Here is a 23,997-nt window from a genome sequence, read left to right on the forward strand (position 1 = left end):
CCCTTTTCTTGGACTTGCTTCATTTGTAAGAGCAGGTGTAGGCGTGGCAGGTGGCGTTGTGTACAGCAGCTTTAATATGTCGAGTCGACTGGCTGCAACATTACATTAGTTTTGTGTGGACCCAGAGTGCTCACACACCAATATGAAACTCAACACAAGTGACCTGTTAAATCAGTAGTGTGTATACTGTCTGTTTGTGAGTATAATCCCTAGAGACCCACACTCATGTAGGCTGCAGTCGGCCTGTTTTCCTGAGCAGTGGACCAACGTTGTGGCTTGTACCGAGTGTAATCGATCATTCACCCACGTTCTCATCCTGCTTGAATATTTGAAAAATCTTTATTTTACAAGTCCCACAGTTTCCTACACTGTCAGAGACTGAAACTGAAACGTAACTCTAAATCCATAGCAGGGCTCCTCGTCAGAACCTTGTAACTTGGTACAAGTTAGGGGGAAAATGGGAAGACAAGTTCAGTTGGTACAATTTAAATCAGTTATTTCCTTCCTTTTCAGGGCAGCTTAGCTAAAATGTAAAATTTGTTTATAGGGAACAAAACAATTCAACATGGAGAATAAAATCCCCAATAATAATTTGTGACCATAGAATTACATGGTGCTATTCACATGCAGTGTATAAGTTATTAACATTTTGTGTAGGTTTATTTTGACTTTGGTGCATTTATGGCCCTGAAATCTGAAAAAAAAAGAAAAAGGTCTGTCGCAGAAATCAATCTTTAACTTAACCTGTGAAGCACCAATCAGTATCCCAAATCAAGTATAAGCTGATTTTTGGGGCAGAAAAGAAAGCAGCAGAGGGACAGTAGCAAACAGAACAACAAGAGAAAATATCAGAAATAGAAGAGGAGGAATAGAGGATTTACATATTTTATATTGTTCTAAATTATACTGTTAGTACAACTTTATGAATTATATTACTGGTCCATATCTGTGAGTGAAAATATATGATGTGAACAAATGTTCTCATGTTTACTTCTAAATTGTTCTGTGCCTAAATATCTATTATAACAAACTTCAGGAAGTAATATTTTGATTTAGTGCAGTAAAACAAAGTAACACAAACTGTCAGCATTGTTTAACACAATTGTAGCTTTCTGTAGCAGATAAAGTCTCCTAATTCCAAAAGGAAAATTTAATTCATCTGATCTTAAAAAACACATTTAAAAAAGATGATTTTCTCAGATGTGAAAACTTTGAGCCACTCAGATCCTCTCAGATCACAGACAGAACCTTATAATCCAAAGGTCATGAAATTAATACTGCATAAATATTTACTAACTAAACTTGAACTCAAATAACAGTCTAAGATCTACTGTAAATCTCCCCAGAAATCTTATTAGGAAATGTAGTTTTATTTTTAAGAAAAAAAGTGTTGCAGAATAATCTCCAAACAAATATATCATAACAGTGTTTCTAGTAATTAATAAAATGACTATATACTCTCACCAGTTCCTCACTTAGAAGAACATAAACATGTTTTCCTACTAATCATTTCTTAAATACAAAAATTGTCAGCAGTCTGTGTTATGATCAAAATAAATATATAAAAATGAATAAATATAATAAACAAGCAGACTGATGCAACTAGTAGTACCAGCCTCAGTTTTTGCCAGTTTACTCTAAATCATGTGTTCAATCACTATGGATTTTGTAAAGTGTATCATCAGCTCATCCATCACATCTGTTTTAATGGTTGTGTGAGTTCTGATGTTCAGTAATGTAGAGAAACCATGTTTCTCTCACAACACAGTGTTAAAACCATGTCAGCGACAATAGATGAAGCTAGAACGTCCAGTCATTGATCGCATAACTCAAGAGTGTCAGATGTCTCAATACATTAACTTTACCTGTTACCTGAAACATGGAAAAACTACAGAGGCCTGGAAGGGCCACACAGGTAAATATTACAGATGAGAAAGGAAAAAGAAACTTTTGTGCTCTGGTGAGCGTTTGTTTCTCAAGACATATATTACTCTTGTTCTACCAGCAGCAAGAAAAAACATGAAAACTAAAAAAAACAATTCAGGAAAAGAAGTGCACTAATTATATATCAAAATTATATTCATGCACTTTATCCTCACAACCATTAGACCTATGATACACTGTCCACTGCAAAACTCCTCTTTCCAAATAATACATACTAACGCACGATACTTTTGACTTGCACGATGTCCTGACATTGACATTTCATCTGTACCTGTTTTAGATGGACAGGTCCTTCATATCAGCTGTACACTGTAAGGAGTACTTCCAGTATTTGTTACTGCAAATATTAAGATGCAAACTCGAGTCCAACCAATATATGTGCTAGTTTTAGTTTTTAGTTGTATTTTTAACACTGTGAATGTTCCACTCGGTACATGATTTGGTCACAATTGTTTCATGACCAAATTTAAAGGATCTTTTTTTATCAAAAATGTTTGTTTATTTTATGGAATTATATTAAAAAATGCAGTTTAGTTATATATAAACATAGTTAGGAGTTAGATTTGACTGATGTGGCCCTTTGATTCAGTCATTAAAGATAAATAGTTTACACCTTAAATGAGTCAAGTTGGCGAGGTAAATGAATGATGGGTTTTTGTGAGTGAGTGAAGTCTGTGTTGTGCGCTGTGCTCCCACTGCTTCTGCTTCATTTCAGTGGGTCTTCCTCTCATGTAACAGGGTTGGATTCAGTATTATACAGTGTTCACTTTTGGATAATCAACAGCGAGCGTGTTCCTGCACACTGAGACTGAAACTGTTTTAAGGTAAAACCTCTGACCAAACTCCTGATGAAGCCTTTTGAAGTATTTCTGTGAAGTTGCCTTTTGCTCCATTGCACTGAAGTAAATGCAGTTTGTTTTTGTTCTTGTTTAGTTTTTTTGTTTTTTTGAGTTTCCCATTGTTGCGATTGTAATATGAGACACTGCTGAAACTAACCCCCTGTTAGTTTTTTTTTCTTTAGGTTGGATCTATGTCTCCACTGTGTGGGTTGTTTTTAAGGTTTGGATCTTTGCTTTCTGTGCCACATGAAGCTGCAGTGAATCCAGCTGTCATGTCTGTGAGCCAGCTATGTGACCCCTGTTGATTGGTTGGTTTGGTTTCTGTCCAAATAAAACGTTTGAGAAACATTCATATTTGCTGTGTTTTCTGTTTGCATTGTATTTCTGTATGATAGGCACTGTCGGTGTCTTCACTATACAGTAATCCACAACACTCATACTTTGTTTTATAGCCAATAAAATACAAGAGGACTGGATCTTAGATATATGATGTACATAATTATATATCGAGTGATGTTGCCGTATATGTCACCTATAAAGGGTTTTTTATATATATGTACATATATATATATATATATATATATATATATATTATCACATACAAACATACTCTGTATATATGACATATGAAATCCCCATAACTAAAATTTATATATATACATATATTAAAACTATCTATATAATGAATTTCTATATAGTATAACATTTTTTATGACCATATATGTTAACAATATATATTTAATGTATATATGCAAGTTTATTTAACAATATACATATATACATTATTAATATGTTTCTTGTTCATTTTAAACATGTCTATTTTCTCATTCTGGGAAAGTGGTCTAAGACTTTTGGACCTATATTTATATCCTAATATTTATGTAACATATTTCTACAATATAAGCATACATACACAAACATACCTCTTTGTATGGGCTAGATCTATATGTCAAAATATGAAATTGTTCCAATTTCTAATAGGTTTTATATATAATTTTTACATTCTTATTTTATATGTACATATAATTCATAAATAGAAATTCAATACATGCAGATATATTGAATATATTGAATATATTGAAGATTATTTAAATCTGTTCTTCATAAATTTGATATTTCACATTAAGATTCAGTTATTGGAATATTTTTTATTTTTTAGATTCCTCTTGTTGGATTAGGCTCAGAAACTCTCCAAGGGAATTTAAGGAGAAGTGACATTGTGAAACTTGCTGAGGAAGGAGGTCTAAATGCTATTGACTTTGATCCAATGAATGGTACCATTAAATTAAAATGGTTACAAAATTACATGGGACAAGGTGAGAGTTTCTGGTTTGATTTCCCTTCAAAAATCTTCAGGAAATTTGGTGGTATAGATTTCTTATTAAGATGCGACTTTGATATTCCTAAACTACCTGTCAAACTATCAGCTTTTCATCAACAGGTTCTCCAATACTGGAAACTTATTTTCAAGCACAACTTTACCCCACACCCAGTCCCAGTTTGGAATAGTAGAAATGTATGAATCAAAAGAAAATCTTTTTTATTCAAAGAATGGATGGAGAGGGGTATTTGGTCGATTATACATTTATTGGATAGTTGCTGTAATTTCTTAACATATGATAATTTTATCTGTAAATATAATCTGATATGTACTAACAGGCAATATAATACAGTAATTAAAGCAATCCCTCATGATTTTATTCTTTTAATTAAAGGCATGTTGATGTATTCTGCGGTTATTACACAAGAGCCTTTGTAAGTCATAATTTTTTTAAATTGTAATTTAACCAGGACATTTTGGGAAGCTTTCCAGTATTGGATAACATGTAATAATCACATTATTTTAACTCTAACATAAAAATATAAAATTTGGTCTTAATTGGAAAACAAAAAAATTGAGTTTGGAAATGAAAATTTAATACTTTTAGCAAAATATTTTATACATAAATGCCGTTTCTTAAAAACAACACCAATATTTGATGCCTATTTAAATGAAATAATATTATATAAAAAATATGTACACTTTAATACCTGACTGATCTCTATTTTGTCCCTTTTATAATTTTATATTTTTATAATTTTATAATATATATATTTTTTCTCTTAAATATATAATTGTTTATTACGTTTATTATTTATTATTTATTTTTTAGTTATTCCTCAAAAAAAAAAAAAAAAAAAAAAAACTCTCCAAGGGAACTTCCGTTTGCATTTGTTCTGAAAATAAAGATAAAAAAAAAAAAAAAAAATTGAAACTTCCGGGTCAACACTAATCCGAGCACTTGTGTGTTGTTATTTAATTTGCTAGAGGTACATTTGTGATTAAAGAAGACTCGAGAATCCAGCCCCGCAGACGTTGAAGGGACAACATGGCGACCACCATCAGCACTCAGCGGGGACAGGTACGTGACGGGCTTTGTGTCAGTTCGGTTTGTTGACAGACAGCTAAAGGCGGAACTAGCTGAATGTAGTTTAACAACATCTCTGATAGTTAACTAACTTCAGTCATTAAACAGCAACGTAGAGTTATCACAGCGGCCTACATCAATGACATTACTACCTTCCGTTAGCGAGGACATTTACAGTAATGACATTTAAATATAACAAGCTAATGTTAGATGGTGTTAGCTAGTAGTCTGCGGATTTAACATCTATAAACCGTTACAGCTGCTCGTGCTCGGATTAAGCTGCTGTAGCGGTTTATTGACATTAGATAACGGCTCTGATTCAGAGTAATGGTTGTAAATTCAACAACCACCACGTTATCTTGTTATAAAAATTAAATATACGGCCTGTCAGTTTAGGAGTAGGTAGGCAGTCTTCAGAGGTGGGTGGAGTACTTTAATTGAGCATTACCAAATACTTTAGAAGAAACCGTAGTCATTGAGTTAGAGCAGTGGTTCAAAATATCTCACATCAACGACCCCTAAACTGACACAAATTAGACGATGGATCTCATCCCTCATCTGATAAGATTTTTGCTTTTAGATGTTTTATTACGGAAAGTATTTGAAACCCAAAACCAAAATAGTCATACATTCTGTCATGTGTGTTACTTATGGATGGAATTATAAGTCCCTTTGAGACCTGGTATTAACATCCGTCTCAGGTGATCAGATCACAAACAGTCATCGGTAGAGGCCTGAACGTACCCAAGACTGAGGACGTGTTTGAGATCCGAGTAGATTAGAGTACAGGGGTACATACTGAGTAAATGGCTTGATGAGTGATTAACCGAATAAGTACAAGACACCACTGTCTTTTCCCTTCTGCTTTTACTGTCATTTCAAATACAGATCAGAACATACACCTGAATTTGTGATCCCTGTGTGATAACATGTCATGTTATCATTGATTAATGCTACTACATTACACCAAGAAAATATTCCCAATCTGGATCTATGAAATATAATTCCAAAATTCCCATGTGACTGTTAATGTGACTTTAATATTATACCTTATCATGTAAACCAAGACATTTTGAATATTACATTCTTAGTTTTTTGCTTCCTATAATATTTTATCATTTGGCAAATACATCAGCCAATCAGATACATGGACCATGTCTTTATATATCAAAAAGTAAACAGAGGGGCTCTCACCTGGTAGAGCACGTTCCATTAAAGCTTAGTCCTAACCGCAGCGGCCAGGGTTAGAGTCCGGCCTGCGGCCCTTTGTCATTCCCTCTCCCTCCCCCCAACTTTCCTGTCTCTCTCAATAAATACAATAAAGGCATAAAAAAGCCCGAAAATGTAACTTTTAGAAAAAGCCCCAAAAAAGAACTTATTCGTTATAGTGTCCTAAGCTTCATCACAGACACCAACAGATCAGGTGTGAACCCACCACATCCATGTCTCTTAAATCAAGTGAAGACTGAATTCAGTGGCCAAATAGATAATGATGTGTTTCATCATGAATTACCTATTAAATACAAGTTGCATGTTCACTTTGTACTTTTCCCTGCAGTTTCAACACATTTGAAAAAAAGTAAATGAAAACTCTGTCTATAAAATGTGTCCAAATAATGTTTATATTTATACATTTAAGCCTCTTCGCTAGTATCTGTATCTTTTTCTTTTCTGTACAGAATGATCATGCAGCCTTGCATAAATTTGTGCTTGGTGCTTGGTGGTATTGCCACTGAAAAAATATGCAACAACTTAGAGCTAATAAGAATAATAAGAAATGCATATAACTTGACATCAGCTATCTGTCACCATCTGCCTCTGACCCTGTGTTTGCAGGCCTTACTCTGAGCTGAGGTTTGCATCTTTATATCCCAACCACATCCTGACATTGGACATTTATTCATTTGATGAAATAATCCTAACTCAAATAATCTAGAGTTTCTGATCACATCACATGTATTATGTTTATGATCAATTCTGTGTCACTGTGTTTTGTGTTCCACTTGGCTGCAAGACATTTTTTTCCTTGGGAACAATGACATTTCAGTTGATGTCACAGTTGTCATCAGTGGATGGAGTTTACTCAGTTAGTTGTAAACTGATTTGGCTTCAGTCATGTGATTACAGGTTATTGTATGTGGGGGGAGATTGTAACTCCTGTCTCTGTTCAAAAATGGTCTTTGTTGGCTCGATTATTCTCCAGCTTTCCACTAACTCCTGGTCGATGACCTTTGACCTCATGCCATTGCTCTGTGAGCAGTGTTGGTTTGGTGTTCACAGACAGTGGATTCTGGTGTTCATTCAGTCTCTTGTTCAGGGTCCTTACTGATGTGGTGTTTACCACAGCTGTCACATGTCCTGTCTTTAGAAGAAGAGATCTTCATGTGTTGAGTGGTTTGAATTAACTGTTGACCCCTTGTGGATACTCAGGCTAGATGTTCTGACAGTGCAGCCATGTAACAGCTGAGCTATACCTGAAAAGAACTAGCTTATATGACGTGTCATCTGACCATGTCATTTTCGACAACCAAATTTGATGTGGAGTGAAAAGCAGCTGTCATAGAGAGGAGCAAGGAGCTATAATTGTTTTAATATGGGGCTGTTGATTTACATTTCTGGACCATGACATTCATAGTGATGAATTGTTTGTACACATGTGACAGAAATAGTTGTGAAATGAATGAAACGAGAGCTTGACAGAGAATTTCAAACCTTGCTGACTCTCTTCTCTCCACACACCTGGCCAGTCACTGTGTGAAGTGGGTGTGCATGTTGGATTGTTGCTTTACGAAAATTGTTGAATGCAGACCCTAATTTGAACTTCAGAAACATGAGTGGAGCGGCTTTCTGAGGCTGTTTGTTGAACAGTTCATTGAGGGGCCTCGGGTGGTCCACAGTGAGTTAAAGTGTCTGTGCTGGTCTTCAGTCAGGGTAGTACAGTCATCATCTGCTCTCATTGGATCTGAGTGTTCCTGAGTGCAGCACCTCCCTGTCCTGGTCCTCCTCCTCACTGATACTGACTGTGTGAGTGGATTTCCTGTGCAGTGTGGACTTTATGCTCCTGTTAGCCTTCACATGATCACTAGTGTCTTCAAATGGCACTTAACCATACACATATGTTTTGCACTAGTCAACAGTTTCTGACAGTTTCTGAATATTAGCCTGTTTATTCAATCTGTTCTAGACCAAATTAGTTTACAGTCTTGAGTTTCATATGAGGAGGTTGTGAACAGATTTATTAGAGCATCTAGTGATTCTGTAAAAGTCTATGATACTAAAATCAGTCTACAATCTACATACTGTTGATCACATGCTGAGGACTTGGTCTTATCATTAGGATAATGATAAAGGATTTTAGACTCACATGATTCATGTGAGGGTTGTTTTTGACAGCCAATTGTCCTATGGCCATTTTATGTTTAATTTTATTTTTTTTCGTATACTTACACAAAGACATAAACATACACATAAAAAACCGAATAATAACCATAATAGTAAAATAATGTACTCATCATTCCTCCGTTCAGCTAGTTTATACATCTCGACAATTAAGGTATTGAAGACATTTGATCAAATTCTTTATCAAATTCTTTCTTAAAACCATCAAAATGTTTACTTTTAGTTGAAACTGTCAGTTTCAGTGTGATATATCAAGGTGTATTAACTTTGTTCTACTGTCTCATCTGTCTCAGGTGTGCTTCCTCTTTATATTGTCAGTCTGAATCCCTGTATGTACTGTGTGTATGTATGTGTGTGTTCAGGTGTATATTGGGGAGCTTCCCCAGGACTTCCTGCGGATCACTCCCACCCAGCAGCAGCAGCAGGTGCAGCTGGACGCCCAGGCAGCCAGGCAACTGCAGTATGGAGGCTCAATAGGCACTGTGGGGCGGCTCAGCATCACGGTGGTCCAGGTAAACAGCTCAGTTTTGCTACTAGAAATCCAACTGGATCTCATCTGAATATTTGAATCAATATGGATGATATGATTTTTGTACTTCTTTTAAGGTATATTATGAATGACAGTACTTTATATTTTTTTAGATGTTCTGCTAGTTACCAGCATTCATCCATTTTTTGTCTCATCAATCTACAGTCAATATCCCATAACGACAAAGCAAAACTGAATTTTAGGAATTTTTGAAAATTTATTAAAAAGGAAAAACTGAAATATCAGATTGACATAAGTATTCAGACACTTTGCGTTGACACTTGAAATTTAGGTCAGGCTCCTCCCATTTCTCTTGATCATCTCTGACATGTTTCTACACGTTGACTGGAATCCACCTGTGGTAAACTCAGCTGACTGGACATGATTTGGAAAGACACATACACCTGTCTATGTGAGGCTGCAACATAACAAAATGTCAAAAAAGTAAAGTCTGAATACTGAGCAGTAACTGTGATAGGGCTGCTCATGTTTTCCCCTACAAGACTCACTACTCTACTCCTTTTCGGTAACAAACATCTAACAAAGCGATTATACTGCTAAACCTCTGTGCACTGTGATTCCATGGCAGTAGTCTCTGCCATGGAATGAGAAGCTATTGGTGACAGAGGTTACACGAATAACACTAGTTCCATGATCTTTAGTTGAGTCTCAATGTTTTCAGTCTTACAGGTAGTCTAATACTGGTACATTTATGTTTATACTTGCAAACAAACACCTATCTTGCATAACCATGACCTGGATGAGAATCTTCAGACATGTGTCCAGTCAATAAAAGTTGATCCACTGTTTTCATCCAATCAGAATGAGGAATTTTCAGTGGAAATGGTTTAAGCCTATTTAAAAAAAAAAGAAAAAGAAAAAAGAAAGAATCCCCATTAAAATGTTTTTATTGTCTACATGTGACCATGTACCACCATTCACTGAAAACATGAGAATACACAGATTAATTGACAGCGGCCAACACGAATGCATCACCTCACTGAAGTCACCTTGCGTGTTTTGCTGTACAGGCCAAGCTGGCTAAAAACTATGGCATGACACGGATGGATCCGTACTGTAGGATCCGACTGGGCTACGCAGTCTACGAGACGCCGACCGCTCACAACGGAGCCAAGAACCCACGGTGGAACAAGGTGATCCAGTGCACAGTGCCTCCTGGGGTGGACTCCTTCTATCTGGAGATCTTCGATGAGGTGAGGAGGTGGAGGAGGAGATAAAAACAGCACACAGCAACACTGAGTACAGTTTTGTTTCTTCCTTTTTACATGTGTATGTACAGTGATCTGATGAGCGTGTAGTTACTTGTCTGTTTAACTGTGTCGTTGCTGATGTGTCGTCTAGAGAGCGTTTTCCATGGACGACAGGATAGCATGGACACATGTGACCATCCCTGAAGGCCTGAGGGAGGGCAGCGTGGTGGATGAGTGGTTCAGCCTCAGTGGCAGGCAGGGCGATGACAAGGAGGGCATGATCAACCTGGTCATGTCTTTTGCTGTGAGTACACTGACACACACCTGATCAAACAGACTGAAAAGGGTTTGATATGATAATGATTTAGGTTTGTTTCTGTTTACTGCACGTTCACTGGTAAAAATAAAACTATTCATGGCATTATTTTAAAGAATCCTCACTTTACTTTTAGTGCATAAAACTTTTGCACAGCACTGTACACAGTTACTCCTGGGGTTAAAGATGTTAATGAGGAAGTCCACTCTGGATCTGGTTTGAGACCAGAGCTGGTTGTGGTGAGGTTAATAAGAGGTCAGATTCAACTTTTTGTTAAACAAAACTGTTTATCTTCTGCTGCCTTCCTGTTTGTTCCATTTCTGGTTTTGTGTCCTACCTTCTGACCACAGTAAACACAGACTGGAGTAAACACAAGTGAAAAGACACATTTATGAAGAAGTCATGAGACGTGACCACATCACAGTCTTTGCAGATGTTAGATTAATAAAACATAATTGCTTAAAGTTATGTACAATATTAACCAGCAGATAGTTTACTTGCTGTTGTAGCAGTAGGCAGCTGTGGTTCAGAGGCAGAGTGGGTCGTCCAACCAGCTCCTCCAGTCCACATGTTGAAATGTCCTTAAACAGACACTGAACCCCGAATGCTTTCCAACTGACCAGCCAGCACCTGTCATGGCTGCTCTGCCATTAGTGTGTTAGTGTTTGTGTGAAATGATTGGGAGGCAAATTGTAAAGCACTTTGTTAAGGTAGAGAAGTAACATATAAGTGCAGTCCATTTTAATTTGCAGTGCAGGCTGATGCAAGTTAATTTTATTTGTAGTCGGGTGCACTGGTATCTCATCTGATTAAGTCTATACCATTTATTATAACATTTATCAAGGCTGATGTCTTACTGCAGTGCTCCCAGTTTGAATCAGGCCCCTTGCTGTATATCATCCTCTCTCTCCCCTGTCTTTCCTTTCGCTGTCAAAAATAAAATAAAGGTAGAAATGCCTACAATATATGTGTGTGTGTGTGTATATATACACACACACATGATTAATTTTTTTAATTAATCTTATCTTGAACGAATTCTTCATGTTGAAAATCTTTACTGATGTACATTGTATAATTTGTTGAGAACAAAATGACGTAACAACGGTCAGTGGAAACCAAATTCATCAACCCACTGAGGGCTGGATTCCCAATCACAGCGAAAATTAAAGTGAAAATTTTAAATCACAGGTTGATCCAACTTGTGTGAACTTTATCCCGGCATCTCATAATGTGACTCAGTAGTGTGTATGGTGCTCAATTGGATTTAGGTCAGAGGGCCAGTTAATGGCATTAATGCCTTCGTCATCCAGGAACTGCCTACACACTCTGGCCGGGCGTTGTCCTCCACCAGGACCCAGTCAGGGTACCGTTGGCTATGACGAAGGTCTGTGAGACCCTCCAAGGAAACCCCAAACCGCTCATGCTGGATGATGTTACAGGCAGCATAACGTTCACCACGGTGTCTCCAGACTCTTTCACACCTGTCACATGTGCTCAGTGTGAATAGGGCTGCTCAATTATGGCGATCATGAGATCATGATTAATCATCACAATTTCTTATTGACTTTGGAAAATATCAAAGAAAAAAAGAAAAATTGTTTGAAGCCAGGACCCATTGAGGGCTTTAAAAACAAACAATAGAACCTTCAAATCTATTCGACAGTGAATTGGGAGCTAATGGAGAGCGGCCAGGACAGGGATCATGTGAAGTTCACCTGATGTTGAACTAAAAGCTGATTTATAAACATGAATTAAAATGCAACAGCTCACCCAACTAATGAAAACACAGATTTTATTGCTGATATAAGTTTTGATAATCAACTTGTTACACAATAAGTTGATAGAAAACTGGACTATTGTTGTTTGTACAGGATATATCGAACCTCATTCAGATGTATGAGATGGTACATCCCTAAAATGATATTTCACCATGTTCCTCACACAACTATCAACTGTCCTGTGGAACAGCCCAGAATCAATCACACTGTGTGTAGCAGGGTCATGACCCCTTCAGTGCACACTTTTTCCTTTGCTGCCCTCTGCTGGTGGGTGGATGTTACCTCCAAAGACTTCAGGTTGTAGAGTGCAAAGGCTGCAGGGATTGTTAGAAATCAAATGGTAAAACTCATTGAGTAGAAGGAGCGAAGCTCTTAATCTCATCTCTGTGTCTTTGTGCCAGTCGTTACCAGCAGGGATGATGACTCAGCCTGTCGTCCTAATGCCCTCTGTGTATCAGCAAGGAGTCGGATATGTGCCCATTGCAGGTTAGACACATACATACACACACACACGCATATACAACAAACCTTTCATCTGCTACATTAAAACTGACTCTGCAGTTTGTGTCCTGTGCCGTTAGGAGTGCCTACAGTCTACAACCAGGGCATGGTGCCCATGGCAATGCCAGCAGCCATGCCAGCTGTTGGGGTCCAGGGGCCGGTGTGCAGCGAGGAGGACCTGAAGGCTCTGCAGGAAATGTTCCCCAACGTGGACAAGGAAGTGGTTCGCACTGTGCTGGATGCACAGCAGGGCAACAAGGACGCTGCCATCAATTCTCTGCTGCAAATGGCTGAGGAGCTCTAACTGCAAAACACAAGCTCACAGTGGACATCCCAACACACACACACGCACACATGTATGCATGCAGCCCTCCCACACACACACACACACACACACAAAGTCCCACAGTGTGGCTGTGACTGCAGCCACACCTGAGCTCCCTCCAGCTCCAGCAGCTGGTAGCAACAGAGATCAGCATCCTCTCCCTTTATTGACTTTGGCCTAACAGTACATGAAGCCTGGCCTTTCTCTGCTAACACACAGCTGTCTGTCACTGGATCCTCAGAGCATCGCAACAACTGTCTCCACCTTTGGTTTTAACTGTCACTGTTTAAGATCAACAACAGATTTACTTTAAATCAGGATTATTAAGTAGAGGCTCAAACAAACCATTCAATTGGCAGGAGTGTGACTTGATGGGTAAAAATCATTTTTTATTTCTCAATTGTTTCAGTATCACAATCTCTCACTGTACCCCCCACCCCCCCACTTCCACTGATTCCACACTGATTTGATTTGCACAGTTTGAGCTGCAGAGTCACGTTCAGAGTCCATCCTGTTTATGTTGTTGTTGCTAGTGTGTGGAGAACCTGTCGTGTGTAGTAACCTGCAGTGATCTTCTTCTGTTTCATATGTAGCTGTAAAATGTAAAGTGCATTTGAAATCTGATAAATTATTATGGAAGTATTTAATTATATAGAAATCTACATGGCGACAAGAGAATTGAGAACAAATGACCAGAGGGGTTTGAGGTTTAGAGGAAAATAAACACTGAACTGTTAAGTCATCTGTCACAGTGAGAACACAGTTTTGATGTAACTCATTTGTAAAGTGCAGTGAGGATGTGAAGAGTTGATGTTATAAAGAAAAATCCCGTGGAGTCACTTTTTTAATCAAGTGTAAAGATGCAGTGTGAAATCCAGATGTTCTGAAACTCAGCAGGATGTCGTGTAGCTTTTGAGACCAAAACACTTCTATCCAGGTGAAGTGAAGAGCCTGAACAGAGTAATTCAATCCATTTTTAATGAGCTACATATCTACGGCTGTTTTCAGAAATATTTTCCCCTCTGAGCAGTCAGGCCTAATATGACAGTGACCAGACTTTCATGAAGTGTTTCCTGAATGTTGATGGTCCCCAGAAGCCGACTCCTACCTTCACTTTAGTGCCACCATCATGTTGAAACTTGTACATGAAGATAAAGAAAACAGATGTGCTTTCTAGTTGTCTGTCTGTGCTGTACAGCAGCTTGTAACACCACAAGCTTTAAGTGTTGTTTTTCAGCCACAGTTTTTGTGTGTGTTGTAGTTAAAGCTTTCTATTGACACTTGAAGGTTTCAAGATCTTGTTGTTAATGTGCTTTCTGCCAAAGGTTCATTTTAGATTTGTTGTCTCCTTTGTGACTTTTCACTTCTGGTTCCAAAACTATCGCTGTAGAGATTCTTAAAATGTCAGTCATTTTACTGTGTCATGTGATTCTGTTATTTTCAACTCAACTCACTTTGGTCTTAGATTTGGTTACCATATTTTGAAATGTTAATTTATTACATTTCAGACATGAAGTACAGAATTTAAATCCAGAGAACATGTAGTTCAGGTGTTTAGCTGAAATAGTTTTGGGAACAGTGTGAACCCAGTGTCAGGTATTTAACTGTGGGAATGGAAAGACTTTCTGAGGCGACATACCTCATGTTGACTGACAGTCCCATCGCACGACTTCTCAGACACCAGTGTTAGACAGACATTAGTTTGTGTCCTCCATCCACACAGATGTACTTCAAAGAGTTATATTTTGTGTTCTGTGTTAATATTCATCATTCAACAGGGATCAATAAGAAACTTGAGTCAAGTGTTCATGTTGCAGAAGTATAATTTTAATAATTATCATCCAAGAAATCCTAAAATGAAGAAAGTTTACAACACAGTAACATGTTGTGACAGTGAAGAAGAAGAGCACATGTTGGGCTATAAATAATAAAACCTGACACAAAGAAGAAGAAGCTGGAAGGTTAAGTCATAGTGTTTATGAGGCTTAAATCAGTCCAGGTTCAATCGGTCAGTGACTGATCAGCGTCTCCTGCGGCGTTGTGGTTTGGACGTCACACACTCTGATTTGCTGCAGCTGCACGCATTCACCACCATGTAGCTGTGCTGCTCCTTGGAGCCGTCGGCGCAGACCAGCTCCACCTGCTTCTGACTGGTGGAGGTCTCCTGGCAACACTCACACTGGTGCATGAACTTGTTAGCTGCTGCTGAATATCTGCATGAATACACAGACAACAGCTCAGTCAGCAGTCAGGAAGTTGAACATAAACAATTCTGCATTATAATTTTAAGATCATTAATACAGTTGATTTTGTTCTAACATGGTGTTTATTACTAATCCCATTAGGGGCTGTTTGTAGCAGCTTGTTGCAAACACAACACAACACAATAACAAACAAACAAACAAACCAATTATACATAAATCTGCTGAAAACTCTCTAAGTGTGTTTGCAGATTAAACAGAAAATAAATCGACTCACATGGACGAGCTTCCACAGTGTCCGGAGCAGGACGTCATGTTGACCGGCTGCGCGCTCTTACAGCCGTTCACCTCGATGACTGTCGGCTCGTTCTGGACCTCACACACACTCCGGATCTTACCTGGAACACACAGCAGCTGTTAGACTCCAACACTAACACACGACACACAGCTCCGTCCTTTAAAACATGCTGATGATTTTAAGTTTAGTCCTTGTTGTTCAAATACTGTGACTCCACCAACTTACAGGATTTGCAACATCCGTTAGCGTCGGTTGTCTCGGTGCCCTAGAGGAAGAAGAAGACACGTTATGTTGTGTGTTAGATGCAGACAGTTCATGTGAGGGGGTGGGACAGTAGACGGGGGGTAAAATCAGCAGGTTAGATAAACTCACAGGTTCGCAGTCCAAGGGGTTAAAGTGAGGACAATTGCTCTTGGTTTCCTTGGTAACAGGCTGTCCATTGATATTCTCACAGGTATATACCACACACTTGTCATCAGAGGGTACAAAAGTGTTGTTGACCTATACCAACAGGAAGAACAGAAGCTACAGTAAGTCACATGGTCACAACACAGAGATCATCTTTTATTCTCTTTGGCTCATCTACAAACACAACAACATTTCGGAAGGAGAAACTGACAAGAACTGACACCGGCAAATGTGATGAAGCTGATATTAAAAGGCTCTGATATTAAATAGTTGTCATGTTTTTTAACAAGGCGAGTCTTATTTTTAACTTTAAGAATTAAATTAATCTAAGAATTCAATTAAATTATCTGTATCTCTTTGTCTTACTTTCATTTACAAATACCTACATTTTTAATTGGTAAAAGGAGCTAACATCCCTTCTCTCATATCCTTGGCTGGTAGAAATGTGAGGTAGCCCACACACAGTTTACTGACCTCAATGACTTGCGTGGTGTTGTCAGGTGTGGTGAAAATACAGCTCTTCTGAACACAGGTCCCGCAGCACTTGTCATGTGAAGTCTGATATTCATAACCCTGAAGACGGAGAGAGAGAAGGAGAGAAGGCAGAGAGAAAAGAAGAAGAAATAAACTCTTTTGGCTGCATAAGAAAATGTTAGTGTCTTCTTAAAACCATGTTTAACTCATTTTAATGTAACCTCTTCAGATTCTGCCACTGGAACATTGGAAAATCTTTATTCCTCATTATTCTTTGGTTCCCAAATATGGAACTTTCTGAAAAGCTGGAACATGATTCTGGGATTTTCTTGCTACAGTATTCTGAGGTAGATGAGTTTACGTCACTGCTGGACAGTGCATTCTAACACCTTACTATTTGGGCTGCAAGCCAGGAGTTTGCGGGCTACCTGAATGTTGGATTTCTCTTCATTATTTATTTATTTCTGATTTATGTCACTAAAATGCCACTGTATATTTATATTTTTTCATGTCTGTGTCATATTCAGATTCAGCCTCAACACTGAAACTATAGTGAAGCGTGTCAGTTGTCATGTAATGTTACAGGTATGATGTCAATATAACATCAACAGGTCTTTTCTCTGTCTATTTTTGCTGGGTGCCGCACGTCATGAAAAATAGGCAAGACGCTGAATCTCGAGATCATGCGAGGAAATTCCAAACTGCTACAACCACAATTTTTGAAATGGGAAGGTCACTGAAAATGCCATGTCAGTTCCCGGATGAGCATAATGTCGTAAACAGTCAGGATGAGAACGCACAAGTTAATGACCCTGGCAAACCCTGAAAAGTGACTGCTGGGTAGAAAGAGTCACCCTGCCATGCTTATAGAGGTGTGCTTGAAGGAAATCTTCACACTAGATTGATTGATCTACCAAATAAAGTGTCCACCTCGTGTGAGTGAAGCTTCTGTGTCAGAATGAACTTACTTTTGAGCAGGTTGTGTTGCAGACAAGAGGTTTGCAGTTAATGATGTTCAGCTTTGTGGTGGGATCCACCTTGGGGCCACAGTAACAGTCCTGGCAGGGCCCGGGGTCAGACGACCCTTCTGATGTAGTTTCCTGTTTGGCTTCCTTTCCTGATGATGCTGCTGTTGTTCCTGATGATTGTCCTGTTCCTGATGATGCCTCTGATGGTGATGCTGATGGTGATCCTGATGATGCTTCTGATGGTGATCCTGATGATGCCTCTGATGGTGATCCTGATGGTGATCCTGATGATGCCTCTGATGGTGATCCTGATGGTGATCCTGATGATGCCTCTGATGGTGATCCTGATGATGCCTCTGATGGTGATCCTGATGATGCTTCTGATGGTGATCCTGATGGTGATCCTGATGATGCTTCTGATGGTGATCGTGATGGTGATGCCAGTGGAGGTTCTGATGTTGTTTGTGGTGTTGGTATCTTGGCACCAGGCTGTAAATGATCAAAAGATCAATGCTTCACTCTCAAACATCAGTTAAGTCTTGAATCAATACAAATTAAACATCAAGTGTAATGTTTTGTTGGCTGTATTGTTTTGTCGAGCCAGTGGTTTCTTCTGGTGACTGACAGCTGGTCATGTTGCACTTTACTGCACCTTATCTGTTTATTTAGTTTTGTTGGGGCCACAAACAGCTGATGAAGAAATGTTGTTGGTTATGAGTGCTGAGAGCAACAACTGGATAAACAGCTGGAAAAAAGACTCTACTTCAAGGTAAGTATCAGGGAAAATCATGACACACATACAGGTTACCATGGTCACCAAATGATCTTGGATAATGGGTCGTGTAAATTTAGAGTTTACTCAGAAACCACCTTTAGTAGTTGTCTTGGTGTGCTTGTTTACTCCACGCCAGAGGTTAAACAGGAAAACAAACAAACAAAACCAACATACCAGAGTTAGTTTGAACCTGACCAAATATTTAAAACCCCCTAAAGCTGCACCGGGGGCTGTTTGTGTTATTATTCACACCTACGACACCTTCATCCTGTTCAGATGGACAAATACAGACCCACACTCCAGGTAAACCCAGCACTGTGATATAGGAAGTGACATGTATCAATCGATCAATCTACTCATCATAGCAACTGTCAAGAAAACCATCTCCTCTATCATTTTGTAACCATGGTAACACATATGCATGTCAACGTGCTTCTGAAGGATTTTGGGATGTTATTTGACAGTAGCTATCATTCTTCTCCCGTTTCTTCCTGTTTGTTGTAATTCATGACAGATAAGGTCCAGTTTCAGTCTTTTGGATTTATCCGCTCTGTCTTTCAGCATTTTCTGGACACTTTTCAGACCCTGTGTGTCCTCATCTGTCCACCAGAGGTCCCTCTTGAGTTCCAGTCTGTTACCAGACCCTTCTCCTACCAGCACAACTGTCACCTGTTCCCTCATTTAGCCCCACAGTATGAATAGTAGTCATTCCCTCCCTCTGCCCTGCCTGCCTGTGTCTGTATTTGGACCCTCCTCCCTGTTGTACCTGAAGTTGACAGATATGTTGATGAGTTTGGACTGTGTGCTTACCTTGTATTCCTTCATGTCATAGACACACACACCTTTAGGAACTGTAGGGACAAATAAAGAGACACTAGTTTATTAGATTTAGTGACTGAGATGTGTTGTTAATCGACCTCTGTAAACAATCGATATAAAATGTAATTCTGTGGTGAGACAATAAACAGCATTTCCCCCCAAATTGTTGCTCTGAACATGTGTGACAATGATTTAACTCTAACAATAAAAGGTGAGGAGTTATTAACTCCTACAAATCGGCACTAGATAACTGGACTGATACGTGTTTCCTTTTATTGATGCTTTCTCTCCTTAAACAGAAAATGCATCAGAATCAGCTACATGCTTCTGATATTGGAAATGTTTCCTGAACATCTAAGACTGTCTTTTTCAGACAAAGGGAATCAAACCTACATATGCAAAACCTCGATGAGAAATGTGCAGACTACAGTACGTGCTTTTGTGTTTTAAAATAACTAGAACACACAGGACGGAAACTGTGTTGTAAATATTTTACCCTGAGAAATCAGAATAAGATTAAATTTCTGTTTATGTCTCTGTGTTTCAGCTCGTACAGGCTCTCTGTGGCATGTGTCTTTAGGACCATACATATTGTACACTAGCAGACAACATCATGTTGATAGATAGAGTCACGTACCGCACTCATAGGACTGGCAGCAAGTGCCTTTGGTGGCGTTGACTCTGAAGCCCAGCGGGCAGGTGATGACAGCAGGGCACAGGTTCACGTTACATTCTGTTGAGACAGAAGAAGAAGATTTATAACTCAAACTTCAATCTAAAACATGTGCTTTTCCTTTGGAGAGCAGCCAGCTGCTCTGTGGTAGGTTCTTGGTTAAGAAATGAGTGAAAACAAGTAACAAGTAAAGCAAGACCTAATCTCCACCTGGTATTAACATGCAGTATGTAATTCAATATCACCTGAATAATGGCATCTGATCACAGGTCTTTGCAATGACATCTGGTATTGATAAGAGTTCTCATTATATCTGCCCTGCCTACACTGTGATTGGATTTCAAAATGATAATTAGTTAGGACTGTCAACAAAAATGGTGGGTGTCAGGTGAGGTGAAGCCTCTGTGTTGACTTTTGCTTTTTTCCCCCTTAGCACAGGAAGAGCTGCAGGTCGGTCACCTTTCAACCTGTTGGGAGGACTTTTAGGAATCAATCAGCATTTTGGGAAACACACTAGAGGCAGAAAGTACAAATCCCATTGCTGACTGTTTTGTTCCGTTCAAAGATTTGTTGACACTGACTGTGAAGCTCACTCATTTTTTCTGAGCTAAGCAAACGCATCTGTTTACATACACTTCATGTGGCAGTAAGTTCAGTCTGCCGCTGCTCCAAACTATTGTGTCCAATTCATGTCTGTGTGTTAAGTACAGAGCTGGAGTCAGGATATGGTTACCTCTACCTTAGCATAAAGACTGGAAACAGCTGACCTGAGTGTCCTAGGCTCACTCATTAACATGCTCTATCTCATGTTTAATCCTACACAAACAGAAAATGTTAAACAATTACTTGAGATGAGATGAGACCATCTCTAGATGTGGTCTGGCAAATCCAGCTGATGGAGTTTACATATGCAGATGCAGACCACATGTTACTATCAGGTGTAGAGTGGGTATAAGATAAGATAAGTAATTAAAAGAAATCCTGTGTGTTAATCAGATGCAGATGTTACTGCATTCATCTTTCACTTTGTTGAAGGCACAAATCATCCATTTCTGAGGCACTACAACTGACCGCATGACTGTGTTGTGCAGCAGCCGTCTGTCTTGTTGACCAGCTGCTGGCCAGGCTCGCTGCAGCTGGGGCTCTGTGCCGTGGAGCACTTGATGGGCTCACACTGGATGCTCATGGAGTCCTTGTCACACACACAGTTGTTGCAGCCACTTTTCCACGTCTCATTAGGCTGGTTAAGAGACAGGAACCGGTTCAGACACACAGCTTGAGCTTTGCTAGTGAACATGAATGTATGTTTTAGTCAGAGTTCTCACCTGTTTTGGTTTTCCATCAGGTCCAACACAATCTGAAATTCACAAAAAAGTGTTTGTAGATTTGTATGTGACAGCTGATACTTTTGTGAAAAATATTCACAGTTGACATTTAAAAAAAAAAAAAAAAAAAGGATCTCTTACCGCAGGAGGTAACACATTCGTCATAGACAGTGTTGAATAAGGTGGTGCCATGAGGACAGAAGCAGCCCTCCTTAGTGTAGTTAGTGGATGTGTTGCCATCAGCCTGGAACTTCTTGTTGTATCTGATGTCAGAAATAAAACGACTTGTTGTTACAGTGGTGAGGAGCCTTGAAATGTTTTGAAAGATTGTCACATGATGAAGAATTCTCCGAACTGTTACACCTAAATATGGTAATACTTTTTTGTAGTGTGTCTTTAAGAGCATAATCAAGTCTCTGTCTCTGATAGTTTTTCATTAAATTAAATATCACGTCTAATTCAATGCTTCAATAACAACCTCAATGTGAGCACATGAATAAGGGAAATGGTGCGTAAATGTTACGATCTAAAAAAACACAGTCTACTTTACCCGTTGTTGCATGTAGGCTCCACAGTGGGGCCACAGACCATGTACACTTTGTTGCTCGGACACTTGTGCTCTGCAAGATGGAGACATGTTTAAACACACATTCTTCAGAACTCCACACAACTGTGGTATTGAACACTATTGATTATTTCTCTCACCACACTGTCCATTAGTAGCGTTCCTCCAGTCGATACAGACTCCTCCATTAGCGCACTCAGTGGCATAGGCCTCCAGGCTGGAGCAGCTGTTATTGTCACTTTTGCAAATGTCGTAAACACAAGATCTCACAAATGGTCCTGGTGATATGACTTTGTGGCACGGTTCAAATACACTGGAGAGGACATACACAAACCAAGAGAGTGTATCAGGAAAAATGATCAGATGACTTACACCAACTGACCTAATCCATCAGAATTTCGGGAGCGATCTCTGTGTGCTGCTGTTGCATATAGAGACAGGCAACCATTCACACTCACATTCTCACCTCCTGGCAATTTAGAGTTGCCAATTAACCTGCATGTCTTTGGACTGTGGGAGGAAGCCAGAAAACCTGGAGAACATGCAAACCCCAGACAGTTATTTCTGATGACAGATTTGATCCTCCTTCCACTTTAAAATACTCCTAAGGTGTTGTACTGGATTCATTTCAGGGGACAGACTTGGCCAGGTCATAGTTTTCACTTTTTTCTTCTGCAGTGTGTTTGGGATCATTTTTGTGTTGCATTATGTTGGAAAATTCCTCTCCCGTCAAGTGTCTTGGGAATGGCAGTCGCCTTTTCATTCAGTACCACCTATAAATGTCATCTCCCCTACACCTCTTGCACTAAAGCAGCCCCATATCAACACACCACCATGCACCACACTGTGGTAGTCCTGGCCTGGTCCACACCAAACATGCTGGACCCCATGTGATCCACACAAATTCATTTGCTGCCAATACATGTCAGGTTTGACTTGCAACATTGGTTTCCCTCACCTGCTGGTTAGAAGATCGCAGATGGCAGGTTTGCAAAAAGATGTTGTTGTTTGTTTTGTGGTGGTCTCGCTGGTTGATGTAGTCATAGTTGGTGGAGTTGTGGGGGTGACACAGGATGTACCTGGGACATGCCACTGGCCTGCAGAGTCTGAGCAGCTTTCCACCTGGCCATTGGGAGAACGGCAGTCGTTGTTCTTCGAGTTGTCACAGGTTCCTGGAAAAGGAGAGGCAGCAGGATGAAGGCAGCGCACTCAGCCTCATGCATGAATGAGCCACATCAACACATTTGTTCACAAGAAAAATCAGTTTAAGAGAATCTGTGGCATTCACCAGTTTTCTTGTATTTAACTTTCTCTAAGTAATGACCTAAATTTGTGAATAATCTAGACCTCATTTACCAACTCTCAAAATGAATATTCCAATATACAGATTATCATCATCATGGAAATATACTTTAATTACATATTTTGACACAGCAACTAATACAGTTCAGAAATTCTACCTCAGGATCTTTCTGCAGGTCTCTGCACAATATCACCTTCTGTTGCACTCAACAGTGCGACAACATTTCTTTCTACAGGCTTCAGTTTTCTCTCTAATATCACTGTGACTGTCGAGCCCTTCACAGACTCGTACGAGTCATAGACCACTTTGCTTTAGAAAGATGTTTTTTAGCATCTAATGTGATGTGGCTTAAACCATTCCCTCTTTATGTCTGGCACAGTGCCACGCAGAGCAGTGCAACAAGGTACTACGACCACATTGTTGCAAAACTTGCCATTTTTTTCTGATTTCCAACAACATGATCTGAAGTGCCATGCTATGAAATTCATCTTTTTAACTTTTACAAGCAGCCTGATGTGGCAATTCTTGGAGTGTTGATTATGCTAATGACCAAATTGCTCATTAGGCTGAAAGAAGTAATTTTGTGCAATTAAGAAAACCCTTAAACCCACCATTTTGCAAACATTTGCATAGTCCAATGAAAAAGCTTAGAACAGACGAATTGTAAAGCCAAAATCCATGTATGAGGCATCATTTGAAAGGTAGCATCTTCTAGTTTCTGAAAATTTGTTTAGAATGGGACTAAAGCCCAACCTAAACTACACCAATTCATACATGGTATTTCTTTGTCCCCACCCATCCCTTCTACATCTTTTCAGAAACACCTGTGTGAAATTTCAGGCCTTCTGGAAATTCTGATTTGGATTTAAACTTTAGCTTTGTTGTTTAGAGTTAATTTCTTGTTTTTTTTCAGTTTCAGAAGTCTTACTCTGCGTCCT

The 23,997-nt window shown here is 39.1% G+C and overlaps 2 protein-coding genes across 2 annotated transcripts in view; one reads left to right on the forward strand and one right to left on the reverse strand.

The window, feature by feature from the left end:
- The first annotated feature begins 5,041 nt into the window (after positions 1-5,041).
- Positions 5,042-14,664, forward strand: tollip (toll interacting protein). Its single transcript, XM_022739993.1, has 6 exons — positions 5,042-5,185; positions 8,953-9,102; positions 10,151-10,333; positions 10,482-10,634; positions 12,826-12,910; positions 13,006-14,664. The coding sequence occupies exons 1-6, from the start codon at positions 5,153-5,155 to the stop codon at positions 13,227-13,229; spliced, it is 828 nt and encodes a 275-aa protein (XP_022595714.1). The 5' UTR covers positions 5,042-5,152; the 3' UTR covers positions 13,230-14,664.
- A 406-nt stretch (positions 14,665-15,070) lies between these two features.
- Positions 15,071-23,997, reverse strand: part of LOC111219400 (mucin-5AC-like) — a 36,147-nt gene continuing 27,220 nt past the window's right edge. Inside the window, exons 32-45 of the mRNA XM_022742065.1 lie at positions 22,715-22,928; positions 21,897-22,069; positions 21,742-21,811; positions 21,333-21,454; positions 21,192-21,223; positions 20,938-21,106; positions 19,831-19,926; positions 19,185-19,225; positions 17,600-18,088; positions 16,632-16,730; positions 16,122-16,250; positions 15,975-16,014; positions 15,729-15,849; positions 15,071-15,463 (exon numbers count right to left, since the gene is read on the reverse strand). Of these exons, the coding sequence (XP_022597786.1) occupies positions 15,271-15,463; positions 15,729-15,849; positions 15,975-16,014; positions 16,122-16,250; positions 16,632-16,730; positions 17,600-18,088; positions 19,185-19,225; positions 19,831-19,926; positions 20,938-21,106; positions 21,192-21,223; positions 21,333-21,454; positions 21,742-21,811; positions 21,897-22,069; positions 22,715-22,928 (1,988 nt within the window). The 3' untranslated portion in view covers positions 15,071-15,270. The remainder of the gene's footprint in view (positions 15,464-15,728; positions 15,850-15,974; positions 16,015-16,121; positions 16,251-16,631; positions 16,731-17,599; positions 18,089-19,184; positions 19,226-19,830; positions 19,927-20,937; positions 21,107-21,191; positions 21,224-21,332; positions 21,455-21,741; positions 21,812-21,896; positions 22,070-22,714; positions 22,929-23,997) is intronic.

Source organism: Seriola dumerili, unplaced genomic scaffold, assembly GCF_002260705.1.
Source record: "Seriola dumerili isolate Sdu_G_001 unplaced genomic scaffold, Sdu_1.0 BDQW01000003.1, whole genome shotgun sequence".
Lineage (NCBI taxonomy): Eukaryota > Metazoa > Chordata > Actinopteri > Carangiformes > Carangidae > Seriola > Seriola dumerili.